The sequence below is a fragment of the Ictalurus furcatus genome, chromosome 19, assembly GCF_023375685.1.
Source record: "Ictalurus furcatus strain D&B chromosome 19, Billie_1.0, whole genome shotgun sequence".
NCBI lineage: Eukaryota > Metazoa > Chordata > Actinopteri > Siluriformes > Ictaluridae > Ictalurus > Ictalurus furcatus.
Genome location: NC_071273.1, coordinates 12,682,000 through 12,705,261, shown reverse-complemented (window position 1 = coordinate 12,705,261; position 23,262 = coordinate 12,682,000). Strand labels below are relative to the sequence as shown.

Genomic DNA, 23,262 nt, shown 5'->3' with positions numbered 1-23,262 from the left:
AGAAAAAAAAAGAGAACAGCTCCAAATATGTTAGTGAAACAGGGTAAGAGTAACAAGTTTAAATTGGAAGTAAAGCTAAGCAATGCTAGGTAATATTAACCTAATTATGTTGGTAAATTAGCCTGATGTTTTAAGAGCCTATCTGGAGCCTCTCACAGGGAACTCAGAGCACGAGGTAGGGGACACCCTGGACAGGGTGCAAACCCATCACAGGACACAATCATATACATGTTCACACACTACAGGCAATTTAGAGAGGTCAATGAGCCTATAATGTATGTCTTTGGACTGGGGGAGGAAACCCCTGAAGCACAGGGAGAACATGCAAGCTCCATGCACACAGGTCGGAGGTGTTATTCGAACCCCCAGGCACCAGAGGTGCGAGGCAAACGTGCTACCCACTAAGCCTCTGCCCCCCCCCCCACCCCACCCAACATATAGTCTTGATTGTTCATTTTAGCGAGCTGTTATTGTGGAATTTGATATCTAATTATTTCTTTAAGTCAACTAAAATTATTGCATTAATAAAAGATTAGGATTATTGATTAAAATTGATTTAAGATATTTTTGGCAGTGGGCGCACGGTGGCTTAGTGGTTAACACGTTCTCCTCACACCGCCAGGGTCGCATGTTCTCCTCATGCTGCGGGGGTTTCCTCCGGGTACTCCGGTTTCCTCCCCCAGTCCAAAGACAGGCTGATTGGCATGTCCAAAGTGTCCATAGTGTATGAATGGGTGTGTTAATGTATATGTGATTGTGCCCTGCGAAGGATTGGCACCCTGTCCAGGGTGTACCCCGCCTTAAAACCTGATAAAGTGCAGGTCATCAATAAAAATAATATTTATATTGAACTTATTTTTTTTTTACTTTTAATTAATAAATCACCCAAATAATTATTTAATAGTAATCATGCATATAATTTATTTCATATTAGCACTCCCAGCCCTCCAAGCAAACCATGCATCCAGATCTTTACCACGCATCAGTCGATATTTCTTCATGGAAAATGCTACCATCCATAGCATCACTGTCAACCCTGCCCCTATTCTCATCATAGGATTTTGGAACTAAATGCGAAAATAGTTTAACCAAAAGGACCAAAGCATACCATTAATAGATTTTATTTATCTTTTTAGTACCATATTACATATTTCTCATTCTCTCCTACAAAGTATATGCAAATGCCCCAAGGAAAAGAAAATCCTACACAAAATGATCACAAGAGACAGTGATGTGTGACTTTATTTTACTTCACAAATGAAGGGGAAAAAAATATTTTAAAAAACACACAACAGCCTTTTCTCATTTGAGCAGCAGTGCTTGGATTTGACATCGTCCCATTTTCCACCAGAATAATGAGTTGTCCATGTCCTGCTGGTACATAAGTGCAGTTTGTCAAGTATGTACAGTAAATACCATGTGGTGGTCAAAATACGTTCAGAGCCATTACTGACACCTGGCGGCTGACTCGAGAACTCCAGCAAGAGTTCAAAGGTCTTGGTGCTGGGTTAAAATATTTTCTGTGTTGGAGTCCTCAGTATCCTCAGCAGGTACTTCCTGACTGTTCTCTAAGGACAAAAAATAGGACAAACTTAGTCTCAGAAAAGCTGAGAAAAGTAAGCAAAAGCTGATCTAATAATAATAATAATAATAATAATAATATTATTATTATTTCAATTTTAATAGCACCTTTATCAAACTTGAACAGTCCAACAGCAAGCAAATGACAAATAATTAAACAAATAATGATCCCATACAAACATCAGATAAAACAAGACACAATAGAATAAGCATAGCCTAATGTGATTATTTGATAAAACAAAAGGTTTATACATTTGAATAATCCCGATTCTTCCCATTTGCTCTGTTGTGGTTAGCAATACTTGACTGGCGTGGCAATGGCTTGTCATTCAAGCATGCATAGATTAGAACGGTTGGTCAGATCAGCAATTTTTGATCATATTCCTATCTTTTTTTCCATTTAGGAATTGAGTGATATTTACAACACGTCTAGCTAAAACCATAGAAATATTTTGACATTTTCACAGTTTCCTGGGACCTTAAACTGTAAGAATCTTATCTCTGGACTGAAAACTGAAATGTACATGTTACACAACCGCCTCAGGTAAATAGCTATATCTTTTAAGGTTAATTATAAAAAGGTACCTGGTTGTGCTTGCTGAACACACACTCCATCTTGCTCCTCGAAGCCTCCTGCGCACCGACACCTATAGCTGCCGTTTGTGTTGACACACTCCTGGTGTTCCTCCGTACACACTGCGTCAGGCAGCTCGCACTCGTCCACATCTGAGAAAGAAAGTACAAAGCGGTAACAATTAACATTATCAAATCTATAAAGCACTAAACAAACACACTGATAGAGCTTGATGTGTACCTGTGCAGGTGCCCTCTTCGTCCTTGTAGCCTTCAGCACAGGCCAGGCAGTTCCCAGGTCCTGACCCTTTACAGCCTGAACATCTGCTGTCACACACTGTGTTACAGAAAGAAACGGGTGAACACAGTGAGTCTACACACATGCAAAAGTATATCCAACATTACTAACAAGAAAATTTTAGCAGGCAAAGAGAAAGATCAGAATTTTTTTTTTTTTACCACAAGAGCATAAATAATAACAACAAATCCTACCCTGCGTTCTTGCCAATGAAAGATACTATAGTCCCGCCCACAATACCGAGGGTCATAAATTCACCTACATAAAGTTGGCGAGAAGTGAAAGTAACCACTACCAGAAATGTCTCCATTCCCCTTTGTTTTATTTGCATTTAGTCTGACCACTGCTTCAGCGGCGAAGGCACGAAAGTGTAACTTTCAGTAGTTTTCTCCCAAATCAATGTAACAAGGAGTCAAAAATCATAAATTTTTTACATCAAAAGCATAACTGTTGGCACCTTTGTATATAATAACAAGAGTAATTTTTTTTAAATAAAGTGTTTACTAACCATTGCAGGAATACGAGCCATCTGTGTTAAGGCAGTATTCCTTGTCTTTGCATGGAGGTGGGTCTTTGGAGCACTCGTCAATGTCTGAAACAATGTATAAAAATAAGAGATGTGGTTACTTTGGGATGCATGTAAAGGTCTAAATTCTCCTATAAGGGGGCATGCATATGCTGACACTAGCCTGGAACGTCAGCACATATAAAGCTCAAAACAAAACCCACAAGATTCGAATAAAAGAGTCAAATGAAGAGATTTGCAACAAGGAAATGTTTCTCACCAATGCATGCTTCTTCCTCATCATCTTCCCAGCCATCTCTGCAGTCCTTGCAGTCCTTATTAGTGGCTCCAGTGCAGGTCGTGCAAGAAGCGTGACACTCTGCAAGCAGGATCACAACTCACAAACAAGTTGCACCAACTAAACTCAAATTCAATTGTAGGACAAGGTGTTTAAACAGGGGTGAAAAAAATCGCTAGCCCAGATGCCCGGGACAAGTAGTCCCGGGCATGTATTCAAACTATCATTCACAGTTTCTCAGTTGACAAACAGCTTGAGTAGGCTGTTATAATAACTGTCCCCAGTGTTTGTACTTCACTCATCCCAGCCACTAGGGGAAAAAAATAAAACCAACAACCACCTAATCCCTGTTGACCTTCACACAAGTCAACATTCTTTGTTAGTTTGCTTAAATATAAAACTTTCAATTTGGTTCATCTATTTCTTGGTGGTGTCCGTAGGAACTTTATTTTGGGTTGGTGACAGAATATTAATTAGCTTGTTCAAATGCTAGAGAATATTTCCAAGGATGTGGAAACAGTGACAAAACTGAGCAACATGCAGCACAGTGCAGCAAAACTGTATAGCAAAACCTATGAGACTATGGCTACAGAAAATCCCTTCAGGGATTCAAGTGCTGGGTTATTTTCTATAGACTGCATTACTGCACATTATTAGCTCATTATGCTTTTCATCTAAATTACATTACTTGCCACTTTTCAGCATAGTAAGTTCATTGAAAGGAGTTCATAAATCATGTCACAGAGACAGGAGTTTCACCATCAGCGGCACTCGGTAATGTGATCCAACAACAACAAAAAAAGAATGCCTACATTCATGTGCATGACAGAGACAAATGTACGTAACATCTCTCTCTCTTCCAACATGTGCTTTACTAGCAACTGACTACATCAAAAATGTGGTAGTAGCTCACTAGCTGGCCATATATTCAGTGCATTAGTACAGGCACTGACGAGTTCATGAAATGGTTATTATCCTTAGAAAATGTCTGTGGTAATACATCAGGTTTTGCGCCCTGACAAATCATCATCCATCCATCCATTCATTTTCTGTAACGCTTATCCTACACAGGGCACAAGGAAACCTGAAGCTTATTCCAGGGAACTCGGGACACAAGACGTGGGACGCCCTGGACGGAGTGCCAACCCATCGCAGGGCACAATCACACACTACAGACAATTTTGAAATGTAAGTCAGCCTACAACACATGTCTTTGGACTGTGGGAGGAAACTGGCGTACCTGGAGGAAACCCCCAAAGCACAGCGAGAACATGCAAACTCTGCACATACAGGGCGGAAGCGGGATTCAAACCCCCAACCCCGGAAAATGTCATCATATCTTAGCCATTGTTTGGCAATGAGCTGTTTTTTTCTCTTTACATCACACATAAAGTCTGGTTAGCATCTTAATTTTCTCTCAGCATTTTTCGCCACAAGATGACTTCAAGTCAAGTGGTTTTTTATTGTCATTTCAACCATATACAGCTGGTACAGTACACAGGCTTACGAAACAACGTTCCTCCAGGACCATGGTGCTATATAAAACAACACACTAACCCCATGAGATGAAGCAGAACTAAAAAGTTACCTAAACATTCTACATAAGGTGCACATGCAAACGTGTGCAAACAACTTGCGTAATGTGCTTGGAGGAGTTATTCAACTTTTCGCTGTACTTTATTTTGTCTATTCCGACAGTGTTTCCACATACCCGCGTGTTCTTCTGAAGACTGTCTGTCATCCGTGTATGCTAATTAATCCGCCATGTAAAAGCTACTGTGTGTAGCACACGACATAGTTACAACATTGAGGTGTCACACCACTGTGATGCACATCATTTTAAAATATACAAATAAAACCTTTCATTTTGCAAAAATTTTTATACTGTATGCCTCTTGCTGGGTCATTTTTGAGAGTCATGATACCTTATTGTTATCGGTTTCCACTGTCCTTAATGATCTTTACATGATCTGTGCTGATTACCTTTGCACAACGAGAAGGTGTCATTTCTCTCCTCACTGAAATATCTCTCAGCACAGTCCAGGCAAAACTCCCCTTCATATCCACGGTCACAAGTGCATTTGCCGGTTCCTCCCCTCGACCCATCACCGTCACATTTACCATTTCCATGGCAAGGTCTGTCAGATCCTCCAACACAGGCTAAGTGAACACAAGAAAATGTAACTTAACAAAAAGGATACCTTTACACAAAGCAGAAGCAAATTGTACTGACTTACAGTTACAATCTGGTCCAAATGTTCCTTCAGGGCAGCACACTTTGATTGTTTCAATACAAAACCATTTATGCAGATCCGGGTGATTTGCTTTCCTGCAACCATTTAACAAGGATTTACATTGAAACAGTTTTGCAAACTATGGACGGTGCGCATTTCACAAATAAAACATTAATTAAACAAATAATGCCACATGTTATTTGGGAGATGGATCTCAAGTCCTGACCTCTTGAACCACCAAGTCTCAAAGTGCTCCTCATATTCTTCGACCATGTGGTTACACTCGAAACTGCTGCTCTCACACAAGCCCTCCAGAATCTCCACCAGCCGAATCTCACTGGAAAACACACCAAAGACAGTGTCACTCAAGGATGTCACAGCATACAAACGATGTCAGCAATGTATAGAAAAGATGCATGTTCACTATGAATAAAGTAACAGCAGAACACACACGTGAATACCTTCATAAACTTTACATGCAAGCAAACTTAACATATACAGTGTGTTTTACAGAAAGATTTCATTCAATCTGAACTCAGCCTCACCTGGTCTCATACTTTGACAGTTTCCTTTCTTCCCATGCTGTGTTTCCACCACCAAAATTTTTCTTTGCAGTTTTTTCAAACCCCTACGTGGATAAAAGAAATCAGATCATTTATTGTTCATTTTAGTGACTAAACTCAACTGTCACTTCATGCTCATCCAAATCACTTGTTCTTTGAAACCAGAGCACAGGACCTACCTTGTTAAAATTATCAGTTATTTGTTTACAAGTGGAACACAGAGCTCCCAAATCCTTTGCGTTGCCATAGCCAAGGGATAAAACAAAAATAAGACAAAAAAGCAGACTGACCGTGTCAGACAGTGGCATGTTTAGAGAAGCTGGCTGATTACCAAACTCCAAAAATCATGATAAAAAAAAAAGTACTACAAAGGAAGAAAAGTAAACAAACACGTTTTATAGCATCAACTCCCAGTCAGCAAGTAGGTCCCATCATCAGGAAAGTGTACCTGCTAGTGGACTAGTATGTATATTGACGGATATGCAAAGCTTCACAACTCTCATGCCGGCTACCAGCGCTGTTCCACTTCCGCATTAGTTCCCTTGTTACGATTGTGGCTTCTTTTGATTGGATAACTATCCCGATCAGTCAAAGTAAGAACCAATAGGATGCCGCCACGCGCGGGCCTTCTATTTCAAACCGTGTGCGAGGCGTCGGATTTGTTGCATATTAATATAGATTTATCCACTTTCTGCTCACAGGTCTGCTTTAGGAAAATAATGCAAAATGTGAAAATATTAGACTTTTAAACACCAGTATTTAAATATAAACCTTTCTTTAGAATGCCCTATCTTCGGGAGGCTTGGTACATTTGTTTTTATTAATCATTTTCAGGGAGTATATATTTGCTCAAGACAAATGACAAGACAAACAAATAATAATAATAATAATAATAATAATCATCATCATCATCATCATCATTATCATCATCATCATAATACATTTTACATACAATTATAATGGGCATAACCTGTGTATTTTTGTAATTACGTTAGATGGTGTCAGTTTATATAACATTCACTTTAATCGTAAACATCACTCTTTAACATAGCTCATCATACATTTAACATAATTTAACATATGTGTCGATTTTATTAAGCAGTCTATCACATTCATGAAAACTACAAATCCCATAAACATTCAGTCACGCGAACGGTCCTGCTAATACCCGGATGTGAGGCAGGTCACTGATTTGTCCAGACTACCCCGCACAAGCAGTACTCAAGTTATGTAGTTCCCGAAATAGACCTTAAAGTCTAAAAACCTTTACATGCGTTAGCCGGGACACTTAAACAAACAAATCCGTACAGTACACAAGCTTATCCAGAAATGTTGAGAAGTAATGGCAGAAAAGGTTCAAATCCTGTTTACTTCCGACTTGATGACGTACATGGCTAGCCGGGCAAACCGGTTTATTGTGCGCATGCGCAGTTAAACCTGCTCTTCCAGCATGGCGCGGAAGCGACGTATTCCCCAGCTTCCTCAGTTTGTTTTGTTGATATTCATAATTTCTCTGCATTTACTTGCGTGCCCTTTCACTAAAGTCGAAGAGAGTTTTAACTTGCAAGCTATTCATGACATTCTTTATCACAGATTTGATTTGGAAAAGGTAAGAACCTGCAATAATGCATTTCATAGTTCTAATAAAACATTTTGATATTAGTTACGTCAATGAGTAGGTTCTGGCTTAGTTACAATTCGTCACATTAGTTTCTAAATTTTGTATGTTAGTTGTGTGATTGAAGGTTGTTTAATTTTGGCTATGGGCACACGTCTATACAGTGGATAAATCTACACACCCCTGTTAAGATAGAAAGTTTTTGTGATGGGGGAACTTTTCCCACCCTCAATGTGAAATTATTGTGTTAAAATTAAGTGAAAACAATCAGAATCATCTTAGGGAAAAATAAAAAGGTGCAATAATCTGGTTGCATAAGTGTGCGCACCCTTTTATAATTGGGTACATGGCGTGTTCAGAATGAACCAATCACATGTTCAAAAATAACATCATACAGCTGTCATCAATGAAATTATTCTGATTAACCCCAAATAAAGACCAGTTGTTTCTGTAAGATTTTCTTCACATCTTGCTTTTATCTCACTGCTGAAGCCATGGTGCACAAAGAGCTTACAAAGCATGTACAGTATCGCACTTGTTGAAAGGTATTGATCAGGTGAGAGGTATAAAAGAATTTCCAAAACATTAGATGTACTATGGAACAACGTAAAGGCCATCATCACCAAATAGAGAAAATGGAGCACCACAGTGACATCAACAACAGGACGTCTGTCCAAAATATACAAAAGGACAAGACAAAAAACTTACCAGGGAAGCTGCCAAGAATCCTAGAGCAACATTAAAGGAGCTGCAGGAATATCTGACTAGTACTGATTAATCTCTGTATGGGACAACAATCTCTCATATCCTTCACATGTCTGGGCTATGGGGTAGGGTAGCAAGGTGGAAGCACTTTCTCATGAAAAACATCCAAGCCCATCTAAATCACCCCAAACCATGTGGCAAAATGTGTTATGGTCTGATGAGACCAATTCCAAAACGTATGTTTGGTGCAAAAAAGCACATCACAAAAAAAAAAAAAAAAACATTCCCTTGGTGAAGCATGGTGGTGGCACCATCATGCTTTAGGGCTGCTTTCTTCCGCCAGAACTGCAGGTGGAGGGAATCATGAATAGCTAGAAATACCAGTTGATTTTAGCGCAAACAATTCAGGTGTCTGCTAGTAAGCTGAACATGAAAAGGAATTTCACCTTTCACTACAACAGTGACCCAAAGCATGCATCCAAATAAGCAAAGCAATGGCTTAACCAAAAGATCAGTGTTGTTGAATGTCCTAGCCAGAGGCCAAACCTGAATTGAACGAAAAAATCTGTGGGGTGACCTGAAGCAGGCTGTGCACAGGAGATACCCTCACAATCTGATGGATCTAGAATGCTTTTGTGAGACAGAGTGGGAAAATATATACCAAGTCGGGATGTGCTGCACTGATAGACACTTAGCCAAAAAGACTGAGTCCTGTAATAAAATCAAAAGGTGCTTCAACTTAGTATTAGTTTAGGGATGTGCACACTTTTTCAACTAGGTTATTGTAATTTTTCTGTCTTTTTTCACCTATAAATTTTCTTGTTTTTCACTTTATTTGTATACTTTGCAATTGCACATTAATGATGAGATAAGATCTGACATGATTTATCTTCATTTTATGTAATTTTTTTTTACTTCACAAAAAAACTGCTGTTTTAACATGGGCGTGTAGACTTTTTATATTCACTGTATGTCTGAAGCTTAACAAGTTTGCAGATTCCCGTGGGTCAAACATCCCCCATCCTAAGGTGTGTTACAGCACCTAAGTGTGTTCTCTTCTCTTCAGTATGATCATCATGAATTCCCTGGTGTGGTTCCTCGCACCTTCCTTGGGCCGTTGTTCATCTCAGCGCTCAGCACACCTATGGCTGTTTTACTCTCCCACCTTGAGGCTCCAAAGTTTTACACACAGATTATTGGTATGTGTGTCATTTCCAAAGGACTACCCAATGTGTGCTTTTTCAGTCCAGTGTTCTTGTGCACACTGACATTTGATTGATATTGTGTTCTCTACAGTGCGTGGTGTTCTGGGGATGTGCGTCTGCCTAACTCTATGGCACATGCAGAAACAGGTGCGGAGACACTTTGGATCTCTGGTCTCTGGCCTTTTTTGTCTTATGTGCACTTCACAGTTTCACCTGATGTTTTACAGCACAAGGACTCTGCCAAACATATTTGCTCTGCCTATAGGTGTGTTTTAACTGGAAGTATGTGTGGTTATAATATCAAGGAAATGTGTAGATTACTGTGAAAAAGTATTTGCCCATCCTGATTTCTACTGTTTTTGTGTATATCATACTAAATTGTTTCAGAAATTAAATTAAAATGTAAGATAAAGCAAAAGCAACCTGAGTAAACACAAAATACAGTTTGTAAATGATATTTATTGAAGGAAAAGAGTTATCCAATACCAACTGTGCCAGTGTGAAAATGTATTTGCCCCCATAGTTACTAATTCCCCATATCTATGAAACTGCATTCGTAATGGGGTTCAGCTGGACTAGAGCCAACCAGGCCTGATTACTGTAAACCCTGTTCAATCAAATCAACACTTAAATAGAACTTTTTCCACAGCATGAAATTGATTAAAAGGTCTTATCCAGTAACACACTAGAATTCCTCCCAGAGCACAGCAACTACTCATCCAGGAAGTCACAAAAGACCCAAGGACATCATCAAAGGAACTACAGGCCTCTCTTGCATCAATAAAGGTCACTGTTCATGACTCCACTATCAGAAAGCCACGGGGCAAAAATGGCATCCATGGAAGATTGGTGAGGTGAAAACCACTGCTAACCCAGAAGAACATTAAGACTCATCTGAATTTTGTCAAAACACACCTTGATGATCCTCAAACCTTTTGGGAGAATGTTCTGTGGACTGATGAGTTGAAAGTGGAACTGTTTGGACGACAGGAGTCCTGTTACATCTGGAGTAAACCAAACAAAGAATTCCACAAAAAGATCATCATACCTACAATCAAGCATGGTGGTGGAAGTGTGATGGTGTGGGGATGCTTTGCTGCTTCAGGGCCTGGGTAACTTGCAATAATTGAGGGAAACATGAATTCTGCTCTCTACCAGAAAATCCTAAAGGAGAATGTCCGGTCATCGGTCCGTAAGTCGAAACTCAAGCGCAACTGGATTATGCAGCAAGACAATGATCCAAAGCATCAGAGTAAGTCCTAGTCCTAGAAGTAAGTGAAAGACTGATCTCCAGTTATTGGAAGTGCTTGGTTGCTTCAATAAAAAAATAAAAACTGTATTGTGTGTTACTCAGGTTGCATTTGTTTTATGTTGTATTTCATTTGAAGATCTAAAACTATTTAGTTTGAGATGTACACAAAAACAGATGAAATCAGGCAAATACCTTTTCACAGCACTGTACATTATGAGAACTAGTTACTGTTTATGTAGTACTAATTACACATTACTTTTCCGTGTATATTGTTAGGGATACAAATGGTCTATGAAGCTAAAGCTGTATATGAACCTAACAGACTGTTATTTCACAGTTTTGTTGGCATTCACATCCTGGATGAACCAAAGCCACGGCCAATTCATCATGCTCTCGGCTTTTGTTATCATCGTGTTCCGCTCAGAGCTGTGCCTCCTGCTTGGACTCATGTTGCTGAGATCACTTCAATCCAGGAAGCTCAGTATTAAAAAGTTGCTTTATTTTGCTGTACCAGCTGGCATTTTGTCACTGGGTAAGTTGTTTTGAATGTGTGGACTTGATATTTTCATGTTGTTTTTATGTGCAGCTTTACAGTAAACTTGCCTTTTGTTTGTAGGTATAACTATTGGTGTTGACTCTGTGTTCTGGAGGAAGCTGCTGTGGCCTGAAGGCCAGGTTCTCTGGTACAACACCATCTTGAACAAAAGCTCCAACTGGGGAGTATCCTTTTGGTCATTAAAATCAGTTCTGTGTACTGTTACTGTGTATATCCTAAAAAATTCAAGACTTTACAATATACAGTTTTGACACCGAAAATCTGGTGTCACCCAGAAGAGGATCTGTCCTTTTGAGCCTGGTTCCTCTTATTGCTTTCGTCCTCATGTCGTCTCAGGAAATTTTTCTCTTGTTACTGTCACCTCTGGCTTACTCCTTAAGGATCTAAATATAAATCTACATAAAGATGTCTGTACAGTGGCTTTCTCAAGATGTTTGTTGTTAAAGATTCTATATAACATAAATTACATTGAATTGAATTAAGAAGATGCATGCCACATTTAGCCAAATAATAATTACTGACAGGTAACTTTAGTTTTTCAACCATGTACAACTATGTTCAACTTTACAACTCATTTACTAACCTAACATCACTGCCAAAAACCTCTGCAAGTTGCACTACAAATTTTGTAAAAGGCAAAATCAAGCATTTTTGGCCGTAATAATCACAAAAAAAATTCTGTACTGACTGATAAATGGTTGCACGTTATATATTCATGATCTCAGTTTAGTATCTCGTAGTCAAATTCTACTGAAGAGGATTTGTAATTTTACCACATGGTACACACAACATTATCATGTAAAATCTTGCTAACTCAGTAATCCATGTACGAAAATTCGGCTTTTTCCAAGCCCGAAGCCGAAGCCAAATTCCAAGCTTATGTGAAGTTTCCTGTATTTCCTTGACCACCTCCTCTCGGTAGACCGCTCCTTTTCTCTGGTATTTATACTCCGCTGTTCCTCGTGCCCTTGGCGCCACCATTGTCTTTGTTCCGTTTGGTCTTCTGGACAGGCGGATGCACGTTATGCTGATACCTGTCGTAGGTTTCATCTTGCTGTACTCCTTCCTGCCACACAAGGAGCTCCGCTTCATTATTTACACCTTCCCTGTCTTTAATGTAGTGGCGGCTCGTGGCTGTTCCATCATGTAAGTACCATAATGACTGGATTGACTATTTGCTGCACTTCAGTAGGATGAATGTGTACAATTTTCACATACTTTTAATTCTGCTGTTGACTTCTGGTTTTTGTTTTGTAGTTTAAGCACTAGTTAATGCGAGTATATTATAAAATGCTGCACAAGACTATGATTGAGGAAACATTTTGTTCTTTTTGTTTCAGTTTAAACAACTATCAAAAGTCATGGCTGTATAAAATTGGGTCTGTTGCTGTAATTGGCCATTTGGTGGCGAATGGTGTTTATTCAAGTGTTTCGTTATACGTTTCACATCACAACTACCCAGGAGGAAAAGCCATGCAGGAGTTGCACACGTTAGTGCCAGCTAATTCGGGTATGTTTGTTTCAGTGGCAACAAATAATACTTAATTACCAAGAAAAATACACTATGGACTCTAGTAACATCTATATGGTTTCTCGTTAAGAAGTGAACTTGCACATAGATGTACTTGCTGCACAGACGGGCATCTCGCGCTTCTTGGAGCTGAATAGTAAGTGGAGGTGAGTAAAGATAACAAAATGCAACACATTGGTATTAAATATCATGTATGTTGTTGAAGACACAGCTTGTTTTTTGTAGGTATGACAAGAGAGAAGATCTGATGCCAACAGACCCACTCAGGAAGACATACTCGCATGTACTGATGGAGGCGAACACAACACTGATATCACTACTTAGTGGTTCTCACAAACCCCTCATCTACATCCAGGGTTATGAACGCTTGCTACTCAATGCTTCCCAGTTTCCTCCACTCAGTGTCAAATTAACCAATAAGCTTGTGCTTCTTGAGAGTTTGACCCACTCTGCTCTTTCCCACTTGAAAAATTCAGCACCCTACCATGCTGTCGAACTGAATGAAAAATGTTTGGAGTCCATTAATGTGAAATAAAATCCATCAAATGTTGTTTAACTTAGCTAACAGTGGACAAGTATACAATTAAGAGCAGTTTACTATATCTATTAAGGATGCACCGAAATTTCTGTCAACAAATTGTATGAGGGTTTTGGGGGGGGGGACAGGAAACATTTCAGGCATGTGGAAACGTCACAGGTTCTACAAAGCACATGGAGTGAGTCAATGTAGTCTTACAAATCAAAGATAGATATATATATATATATATATATATATATATATATATATATATATATATATTTTTTTTTTTACTGTTTACTGCTTAATCCCCTCTTCTATGAAACTACACATTGTTCCTTTTCCTCTTGTCTTGGCAGTTGATGGGTGATAACTTTGTGGCATTAGCCATCTTTCAGATTAGATGTCCAAATATGGTAATAAACCACTATTTTTAATGTCGGTGTTTCTTTTTTTTAAATAAAGAGCATCCTAGAACGTTTTTATCAACAGTCGGAACTAAGCAAACATGGCGTTTACTTGGAGACTGTGATACCACACTGCACCTATTCTTGACTCTCAAGAAAAACTGGTTTGTGTGAGCCTAATGTCTGATTGCCTACCAAGATCCACCTGGGTTGTGTAACGGCTTGGTCATCTGCTCACCACTTCCCTTTCCAAAGACTGAAAACAAACTGTTACTGGCACATAAAGCTTCCTGTGTAAGAATAGGAAAGCTCTCACATGTACTTCACTACACTGAAACCAGATGAACGTTTGTAGTTATCCAGTGCTGGGAAGAAAACCTTTACAAGTTTAAAAACAAGGAAAGGGTAAACATTTTATTAACAAATAACCACCAAAACTGCATGGTTTCAGTCTGACTCTTTAGCAAATTATTTTTGGAAATCATTTTATAAAATGTACATCATCTTGATATTGATCCATAATTTAATACCCGGGGGGGGAAAAAAAAGCATTGTGCCTGAGAAATAATTTTTTTAAAACAGATTGCTCACCCTGAAATTACAACACCATTGTACTCAATGTTAAATTTTATCAAGTAAAAAAAAAAGTACTATTCTAATGGACAGTACCGTAATCCATATTATCACAATGAAATAATTAAATTAGACATTTAAACAGTTTTCAGTCACAGCATTTCTTTTTGGGTCATGTATTCTTATATATAAAAACAGTATTCAGCGTCTGTTTGCATTTTACATAATCATTAAATCAGAAGACAAAACCATTGTTGCACATCAAATAATATATACAGCATTTTGACCTGAAGTAGTTCATATAAGGCACAAGGAGAGAGAAGGAAAAAAATATCTGGCCATAAAAAGTATACAGCAACACACACACACACACACACTCCAACCCCTAAATCTAAGTATCCCTCCCTCCCACACTTGCTCCCTGAAAACACTTTTCACCGGGTAGAAGACTAACTCCAGTTATCAAGCATTGGACAGTAGTATGCATACAAAACATTTATTTAACTTAACATGTTCTATATACCAAATCTAAACCTCAGTGTAAAATATTTTAAGTTTAAAGGGCCATCTCAGGAGCGATTTGGTCCTTGGTCAGGGTCCACTGAGGTCTACGAAAGACTTGAACACACAAAATAATGTTCTTAGTACTGAAAATATATCAAAGGAAGGTTGACCTTTAAAAATAAGAGTCTTTCAAAATTTTCTAGCAATGGTCGAGACTGATTCAGGGCACAGTTCACACTCGATGTGCTGAACAGTGTATCTGCTGGTACAATGCTAGGTGGGCAACCCACATAACGTACGGCTACTTTGGCAAGCTCAGGCCACAAGAACAACTTGAGATTCCAATAGTCTAAAGGATCACAGCTCTGGTCAAGTATATCTTCCTCCAAATACTCCAGTACGGCAAGCTCAGATGACTTTGGCCGGTCATCTTGCTTAATCTTTTGCCTTATGTCATCCATCAGGGCCCATAGGTTGTCCTTGTTTGTGGTTGAACTGTTGGAAGGAGTTGGGTCCTCACTGCACCCATTAGACAATGGAGGTTTAGTTTCTGCAGATGCAGACATGGATACCCTCTGAACCTCTCGTATGAGCTCCTGCTTACACTTCTCTGCTTCCTCCTCGGTGAACAGGGAGGTCTTGTACCTAGGGTCCAGCATCGTTGCCCATGTATAACGTGGATCATGAAGTGTTGGAGACATTCTGGTCACCATGGCCTCTTTTAGAGATTTAAGCATGTTGTCGATACCCATAGTCTCGTCGAAAAGCATGTCTATCTTGCGGTTGAGAATATGAATGAGTGGTATGACCTGGCCAAGTGTGGCCGTTCGATTACTCATTTCCCTGCAGGCCACCTCAAAAGGTTTCAGAGCATTGCAAACTGATTGCATCACCTCCCACTGGTCACAGCTTATAAGTTCCCTGAAATTGCACTCTAAAGACATTTCATCAATGGCTTTCTTTTGCTCAACTAACCTTTCAAGCATAAAATATGAGGTCTTCCACTTGGAGGGAACATCCTGGATCAGCTGATTTTCAGGCAAGTTATAAGCTTTTTGAAGTTCTGCTAGCTTTTCCTTTGCCTTTGCTGAACGATGCACTCGTTCACAGATCTTCCGTGCGATGCTTAACAAGCTCTGTACCATCCTCTGGCTCTTTATGGCTTCGTTAACAATGAGATCTATGTTATGACCAAAACAGTTCATAAGGGTGTGAGCATTGTCCTCCAGGACATTTCCAATGGCTTGATTATCAGTGACCATGAATCCAAGCTTCAGGCCTGAAGAAACAATCCAGGTGTCCCAAAGGTACTCAAGTTGTTTCTGTATGCTAAGCATGTTATAATCACAGTCAATTGGGGAGACACCAAGCAGAGCAGAGCAGTGGAAATCCTGCCCCTGAGGTCGGACATGTGACTCAAAAGTCACCCAGTGGGCTGTAAGAGTCAGGTATTCCCGTGTTTGGCTGCTTACCCATATGCTTGTTGTGAAATGAATAATTCCACTCTCAGCCTCTTTGAGGTGTGTCAGGACAACCTCTTTTACACTTTCGTACATTTCTGGTATGGCAGTGCTGGTGAAGTATGATGAAGAAGGGAGAGAATACTGTGGTTGGAGGTATTCCAGTAATCGGTTCAGACCAACGTTTTCCACCACAGCTGATGGCTGAAGATCCAGTGCAAGCATTTCAGCAATGAGTTTAGTGATCCTTTTGGCAGCCGGGTGACAATCATCAAATTTCTCACTGCTCTCCTCATATGTAGATGTGTCCATGAGCTTCTGTTTTACTTGAATTTCACCAGACGATGCATCACCTGAGATATTACTATTATTTTCAAGCACATGCCCATGAAACCTCTGCATGTGCCTAAACAAGCAACTAGTGCCCAGGTTTGTTGTCTTTTTCCCCCTGCTTATTGTGCGTTTACAGTGCAAACAGACCACCTTTGTGGGATCTGCAGAAGAAAGAGAGAAGTGATTCCACAGCTTTGAAGTCTTTTTGCTAAAAATGGTTTGTGTGTGCGGTTTCTTCTCACTAGCAGGGCAGTCAGTTGCATTTGACGACATGTCCTCCTCTGCAGCGAGGGTGCTATTGAGTGACTGAGGTAAGGTCACTTTGTCACTTGTGCTTTTTTGGTTCTTTAGGACATCAGGATGCCGTCTCATCAGATGGCGCATCAAACAGCTTGTGCCGAAGTCTCCACGTTTGCCACGACTAATGACACATGGACAGTACCGACACAAAGCCTTGAGTTGGTCAACTGGGGAGACAATGAAGTGGTGCCATACTTCAGATTTCACTCTTTTCATTATCTTTTTGTTTTGTTGGAAAACTGAGCTTGGCTCTTGAGCTAGGCTTGAGACTTCAGCAGAATCTTCTGGGGAGGATGACAGCTGCATACTTTCACTTTTTAGACCAAAAGACATGTTCAGTGAACACTCTTGTCCAGAATGATATGAAGCATCGTTTAACTCCTCCTTTAAATCCATATTTTCACGATCATCCATGGGCACTTCATCGGACATGGTTTCAGGGGATGAGGAGGTACAAGTGGGTTCTTTTTTTATCTCTACAGGGTCCTGTATCTGTGGGTGTGATAACAGAGTTGGCGGTGTTGTATATGGTGGAGGAATTGTTGAACCCTGACCGTTTTCTTCGATGACAATGTCTCGGTGGGCCCGCCACATGTGGCGAATTAGACAACTTGTCCCCAAGTCTTTCCCATTTTTACCCCGACTGAACTCATTCATACAGTGAATACACACTGCTTTGGAGCTATCAGCAGGAGACAGATAAAAGTGTTTCCACACAGCTGATCGCCTTCGAGAATTTGAGCTCTTGGGGGTAGACCCTGAGCCATCAGACCCAATGTCCATGGCATCATCACTGTGGTGGTTAATGGAATGAGGGGATGGGGCTGTACCAGAGTCAGTCTTGGCACTCTTTTCCACTTTTGGCTTGACTTTTTGGGATGCCTCTTTGGATGCTACATCTGCGGCTTCTGCTGTAGAGGTGGACGGTGAGGTGTGATTGTTTGAGTGGGATTTGCTGCTAGCTGCCAGATCATTATTTGGTGATTTGACAGGAGGTATTAAAGATGAGGCAGAATTAAATGAAGTATTTGGCGAGTCAATGTCTTGTAAAAGTACAGTAGGGTGAGCCCTTCGCACATGCCTCATTAAACAACTAGTGCTGAGGTCTTTCTCATTTTTACCCCGACTGAACTCTTTCATACAATACATACAGATAGCTTTGGTACTATCGCGAGGAGATATGAAAAAATGGTTCCATGCAGGAGATTTTTTTCTTGGATTAAGAGGGTTTCTAATAGACGTCAGAAGGCTTTGTGTGACCGCATCCATTGCAACATCATAAAGAGTACTTGTGTAGCCACTCAGTAGGTTATCATAATCATCATCATTACTTCTAGTGACAAAGGGGCCTACGGGCCCATCAAAGAATAACTTCTCGTCCTCCTGAGAACTTTCACCCGTTTCAATTGGTTCTTCTTTGATATGTACACTTGTGTCATTTATCAAATTGTCTTTTTCAGTAGTCTGAATATCATCTGAAATGGCTGGAGAAGTTGAACAGTCCTGCTTATCGCAGGTTTCTGCCTCTGGATCATCTACTAAATGTTCATCAACCTGAGAAGATAGATTATTGAGTGTCCCCTGCAGGGACGAGGACGCAAGTGGAGACTTTTTTGCCAGTGGAATCTCATGAGGGGTCATGCTGTATGATTTAAAGATATAACCGTCTTGCCCCTCAATTTTCAAACAGGTGCTTTTGACCTCTTTTCTCTTGTCATTTTCCACAGAACTGTTATGTTCCAAGTGCACATCATCAGTCTTTTGAGAAAGGCCTTCCTCCCCATCCATGTTAGCAGACTGAATTTCTGCTAAGAAACTAAACTTTCTCTAATGAAAGCAGCTTGTCGAGTATTTCAGTATCATCTGTGTGGCTGTCTCTTCAAACACCAATTTGAATGGCTACAGCAATATGTTAGATTCAAATCCGGATGATGAGGACATATGAAACGTCCATTTAGGAGAGTGAAAACTTCTGTGGAATCTGTAAATAAGAGAAGGGAGAGAATTAAGAGAAATGTTTCCACTATAGAGGCAGTTACTCAGTAACTGATGAGTATAATATAGGCTATTTATTCAAACAGACCAGGGCCCAGTTATTTCTGTGTTGCTTAACAAATATAACATGAATGTTCTATTTTTACTGATCGTAAAAACAGAACAGATTTATTCGGGTCCTTGCCTGCATGTGCAATGAGAAATATAAACCTGGATTGAATTTTCTGGCGTATTTGAATGCTCGTGCATTGACTGAGCAGATGTATTGAAAAACTAATTCATGAAGACTGAACATTTTTTATGCATATGGTTTAGTTTAATGGACAACGAGATTTTATCTTTCTAACTTGAGAAAATCATGTGGGTACGCTTTACTTTATTCATGCTTGTCAATTTGCTTTTTTGAGCTTTAGAATTAAAAGTGCTCTAAAATTTATCTAATGAAAGCAATGTAATGCATGTCAATGTACATGAGGGATGTATACACATACTAGTTAAGGTATAAAACACTACAGCGTGTGCTGTTGTAGAAAAATAATCAATGATGGGGTGGTGTAATGTGGCTTGACGTGAAGCATAGGTCCTGTTACCACCTGGTGGATGATTTGTCCTCTACCAACAAGCCCTAAAGTGTTTTATTCCTCTTATATATCACCGATTTGGCAAAGATTACGTTTTCTTTTAGTTAAAAAAACATCACATCATACTTTTTATGTGTTTAGAGTTACATTTAATGTTCTGGTATGTCCATGAGATGGGTTAGTTCCCGTTATCGCAGCTATAAACAGTAATTCCCTCTCCAGCCTCTCTTTTCTTCTTTCTTGAAGTTAATAAAACAAAAGCGCAGCTTGTCATATTACCGAGAAAACAGAAAGCTGTCCTGAAGACTTTCCTGTGGTGGAAAATTTACTGACCAATAAAAAGGGCTGCCACCTGAGACTCCTTCTATAAAATGGTAAACTCTAATATTATTAATGATTATATCCATCCATTTTCTGCTTATCCTACACAGTGCTGCGGGGAGCCTGGAGCCTATCCCAGGGGACACCCTAGATGAGGTGCCAACCCATCCCAGGGCACGATCGCACGCATGACAATTTAGAGATGCCAAACAGCCTACACGCCATGTCTTTGGACTCAGGGAGGAAATTGGAGTGTGAGGCAAGCGTGCTAACCACTAAGCCACTTTGCCGCCCACCCCCATTATTGATTATATGTTTTTCTTTGTTTAGTATGGTTTTTTTATGTATTTACTATTAGACTTAAATGATGTAGTGCATCCACCATATATGAAAGTCCCTGTGAATTGTTATTATAGAAACAACAACATACTAGGACAAGCGCATTAATATGAACCTGTGAACTGAATTTGAATTACAGTTGGCACTACTGTCAGAACTTCTGTAAAAAAAACAAAACATTAATAAACACCTACTGACCAATCAAAATTCAATAGGTCTGTCATAGATCATGTATAAGAGGTGTACAAATATACATAAAGTACAAGTTAGTGCTAGTGGAAGGATGCAGGTTCAAATCCCAGGACCACCAACACCCTTGTCCTATATAATGCCTGGATATTAAAATTTAAGAACACACATGTAAACAAAATGATTTGCTCAAACGGGCTTATTTTACATGCCAGTGGCTCTCCATGAACCAGTACAACTAACCCTGGCGGTCTCCTGATTATTGCGAGGCCAGTAAACTACTCTTTAAGGTCTTGAGTCAAGTCCTTCACCAACAGCTGCTAAGTTGTTATTTGTTTTTTTATTTTATTTACAGAATAGTGTCTGTGAAGAAAAGTGAATAAATATAAATGTAATGTACCTCAAACAAGTTTCTACATCGACCTGAAGATAACTCGATTCTATACCACATATATCATCAGCTATCAACTGTAACTCATATTATTTAGGAAAGATACTATTACAGAAATATAAGGTATATCATAAAGAGTATTGAGCTGTTAATCCTGAGCTGTGTCCTAGCAGATGGTGTGACTGGGGTTTGACAGTGTTGGCTACTTTAACCCGGAACTGTGGTACTCCCATCTTTTACTCGACTTACCCAGAAACAAAAGCAATAAACCTTAAATAATAAAACCCAAAGAGCAGCGATGTGGGGAATAAATGTAAAATAATGTTGCTTAAATATGTAGAACAGCACATACAAAAGGTTTCAGCTATAATTACCTCAGACCCGAAAAATGAATTAACGTTAGCTAGCCGTGTAGCTGTTTATGTTTGTATGAGTGGATTAGCAGCTAATCAAACAATGTTTTCCTACTTTTTGCTTGTTTAAAGCGATCAGGCACAAGGTTACCCGGTTTTCTTTTGTTTCTCCGTCTACACTGACAATGGTTAAACAACTTAAATAATATATATATAAAAAACTAAAAATAAACAAACAACTACCGTTTCAGCGAATTTTAACGCCTTCATCTACAGTGGACAATAAATAAGTAGCAGCAGTGATAGTAATCATATATATTCACTGTATTTATTTGTTTATTTTTAAATACCTAGGTTAGTTCCCAAATCGACCAAACTATTTTTTTGTCAATACTAACGTGTTTTGTTTTTATGATGAATATGCATTTATTCACGTTTTTGTAGTTAAGTTCCTGGTTTAAATCAAGTTAGCAATATGATCTGTTCCACGTGCTTGTTTATTATTATTATTATCATTATCATCATCATCATCATTATTATTAATTATTATTATTACTATTATTATTAGCAGCATCAGAATCTTGAGCAGCAAGTTAGCCTGTTAGCTTAGAGGAACACATTTCACCTATTCAAGCTAATGGTTGAAGCTAACGTTGGCCACCGCACTGTCACATGGATTAAGAGCACACTGACTGACAGAGCAACTAAAGCAAATCAACACTTCACACATCCACATGACATTAGTAGTGATAAATGGGCTCAGGTGAATTAGGGTTAGTAAGATACCATGCAGAAGAAAAGCCTTTTTAGCTAGCTAGCGCGGCCCACAGCACAGGGGGCAATAACCTGCCTGGCGGGGCAGAACCAGATCTTGGTGGTAGTAGAACCAGCCAGAAAACTGGATCTAACCGAAACCCCACACAGCGCCTTTCATTGCGGCCGTTTCAGATCTCAGCTCGGAGAAATGTAGGGAAGCTCACATACCTTCAGTTGCTGGCGCGTAATTCGATCAATATGAGTTATTTAATAAGGTAAATAAACAGGTCTGATTGATCCAAAGCGAGGTGATTATTTTCGTGGCTTTGTCTCCAGTGCGGGTTAAACACTCAGCAGTTGTAGCTCCACTCAGCGTCGAGCGGAAGGAACGTGCTTCGGTGACGTCATGAGGGTATCAGGGCTTTCAACATGGCGGCGGAAGGGGCAATAATAAAGAAAAGAAAACAAAAACTTGTCGTCAGCGTTATACTGCGAGACCGTCGAGGTAACTGGGGTCTCGTTGGTGTATAAACGCCAAGTGAGTCCTTAAGGAACACATTTACACACTGTCCATCACGAGGGTTTCTACAGAGCACTTTATTTACAAGGAAATGTGTTGGAAGCGGTCTTATCGGGTTAGGAAGGCAAACATACGGGGTTTCTTGACCTGAGGGTCTCTTTCAGGGGCACCAAGGCGCCAGCAGGGGTGGGGCAAACAGGGGCTCTTTTGGGGATTTAAATATAGGTTAATATTTATCTTCTGAGCCTCTGAATGGGCGGGAGCAGAAAGGCCGAAGCACCCTGTGCAAATATTTGTTTATAAACGTGTAAAAGTATTTTATAGTAATAATTATTGTTATTAATAACATTATTATTATTATTATTATTATTATTATTAATGATAATAAATAATATTATGTTAGCATTTCCTGTTATAAGAATTATAAGATGTGATATGATTGTAAGTATGTGATAGAAATAAAAATATATTATTATTATTATTATTATAGTAAGTTACTATGTAATTATCTTCTGTATTCGTTCATGTGTTGTTTAGGGTACAGCAATATAACAGCCACAATTCAATAACCTATGTCCGTTTGAGCGGACAAATGTGTTTCTACAAAGGGCGATGAAACGGTTGTGAAAATGTACCCTAACCCTTGGCCAAATTCCAAATGTTCCTCTATGAGACATATAAGTGCACTACTTACATCGTAGAAGCCCATGATTTGGTACCACAGCTAGCGCACTTACTGTACGGTGTTTGAATTTATTTGGCATGCAGCCATGGCGACAACGTGTTTCTGATTCCCCTGAACGT

At 39.5% G+C, this 23,262-nt stretch overlaps 3 protein-coding genes across 5 annotated transcripts; 1 reads left to right on the top strand and 2 right to left on the bottom strand.

Moving 5' to 3' along the window:
- Positions 1–889: 889 nt before the first annotated feature.
- On the bottom strand, positions 890–7,115 carry creld2 (cysteine-rich with EGF-like domains 2). The gene is made up of 10 exons (XM_053650698.1): positions 6,232–7,115; positions 6,035–6,117; positions 5,716–5,826; positions 5,493–5,584; positions 5,239–5,415; positions 3,238–3,336; positions 2,961–3,044; positions 2,396–2,491; positions 2,167–2,307; positions 890–1,568 (listed from the first exon to the last, which is right to left on the bottom strand). The coding sequence occupies exons 1-10, from the start codon at positions 6,358–6,360 to the stop codon at positions 1,489–1,491; spliced, it is 1,092 nt and encodes a 363-aa protein (XP_053506673.1). The 5' UTR covers positions 6,361–7,115; the 3' UTR covers positions 890–1,488.
- A 297-nt stretch (positions 7,116–7,412) lies between these two features.
- Positions 7,413–13,662, top strand: alg12 (ALG12 alpha-1,6-mannosyltransferase). Of its 2 annotated transcripts, none has more exons than XM_053650697.1 (9): positions 7,413–7,661; positions 9,442–9,574; positions 9,672–9,845; positions 11,170–11,364; positions 11,449–11,552; positions 12,311–12,534; positions 12,729–12,898; positions 12,993–13,065; positions 13,145–13,662. In XM_053650697.1, exons 1-9 carry the CDS (start codon positions 7,503–7,505, stop codon positions 13,452–13,454), a joined length of 1,542 nt encoding a protein of 513 aa, XP_053506672.1. In that variant the 5' UTR covers positions 7,413–7,502; the 3' UTR covers positions 13,455–13,662. The 2 variants fall into 2 exon arrangements, with proteins under 2 accessions (XP_053506672.1, XP_053506671.1); XM_053650696.1 differs by having other exon boundaries at positions 12,990–13,065.
- A 581-nt stretch (positions 13,663–14,243) lies between these two features.
- zbed4 (zinc finger, BED-type containing 4) lies at positions 14,244–23,257 on the bottom strand. Of its 2 annotated transcripts, XM_053650251.1 has the most exons (3): positions 23,153–23,212; positions 22,167–22,359; positions 14,244–18,994 (listed from the first exon to the last, which is right to left on the bottom strand). In XM_053650251.1, exon 3 carries the CDS (start codon positions 18,799–18,801, stop codon positions 15,058–15,060), a length of 3,744 nt encoding a protein of 1,247 aa, XP_053506226.1. In that variant the 5' UTR covers positions 18,802–18,994; positions 22,167–22,359; positions 23,153–23,212; the 3' UTR covers positions 14,244–15,057. The 2 variants fall into 2 exon arrangements, with proteins under 2 accessions (XP_053506226.1, XP_053506227.1); XM_053650252.1 differs by lacking the exon at positions 22,167–22,359 and having other exon boundaries at positions 23,153–23,257.
- Between the last annotated feature and the right edge of the window lie 5 nt (positions 23,258–23,262).

Excerpts from the sequence above, each read along its gene's own strand:
- creld2 (XM_053650698.1), bottom strand. The coding sequence starts at position 6,360 with ATGCCACTGTCTGACACGGTCAGTCTGCTTTTTTGTCTTATTTTTGTT. Across the intron at positions 6,118-6,231 it reads TAACTGATAATTTTAACAAG|GGGTTTGAAAAAACTGCAAA; the intron begins GTAGGTCCTGTG and ends TTATCCACGTAG. Across the intron at positions 5,827-6,034 it reads CTGTCAAAGTATGAGACCAG|TGAGATTCGGCTGGTGGAGA; the intron begins GTGAGGCTGAGT and ends TGTGTTTTCCAG.
- alg12 (XM_053650696.1), top strand. The coding sequence starts at position 7,503 with ATGGCGCGGAAGCGACGTATTCCCCAGCTTCCTCAGTTTGTTTTGTTG. Across the intron at positions 7,662-9,441 it reads ACAGATTTGATTTGGAAAAG|TATGATCATCATGAATTCCC; the intron begins GTAAGAACCTGC and ends TCTTCTCTTCAG. Across the intron at positions 9,575-9,671 it reads GTTTTACACACAGATTATTG|TGCGTGGTGTTCTGGGGATG; the intron begins GTATGTGTGTCA and ends TGTTCTCTACAG.
- zbed4 (XM_053650252.1), bottom strand. The coding sequence starts at position 18,801 with ATGGATGGGGAGGAAGGCCTTTCTCAAAAGACTGATGATGTGCACTTG.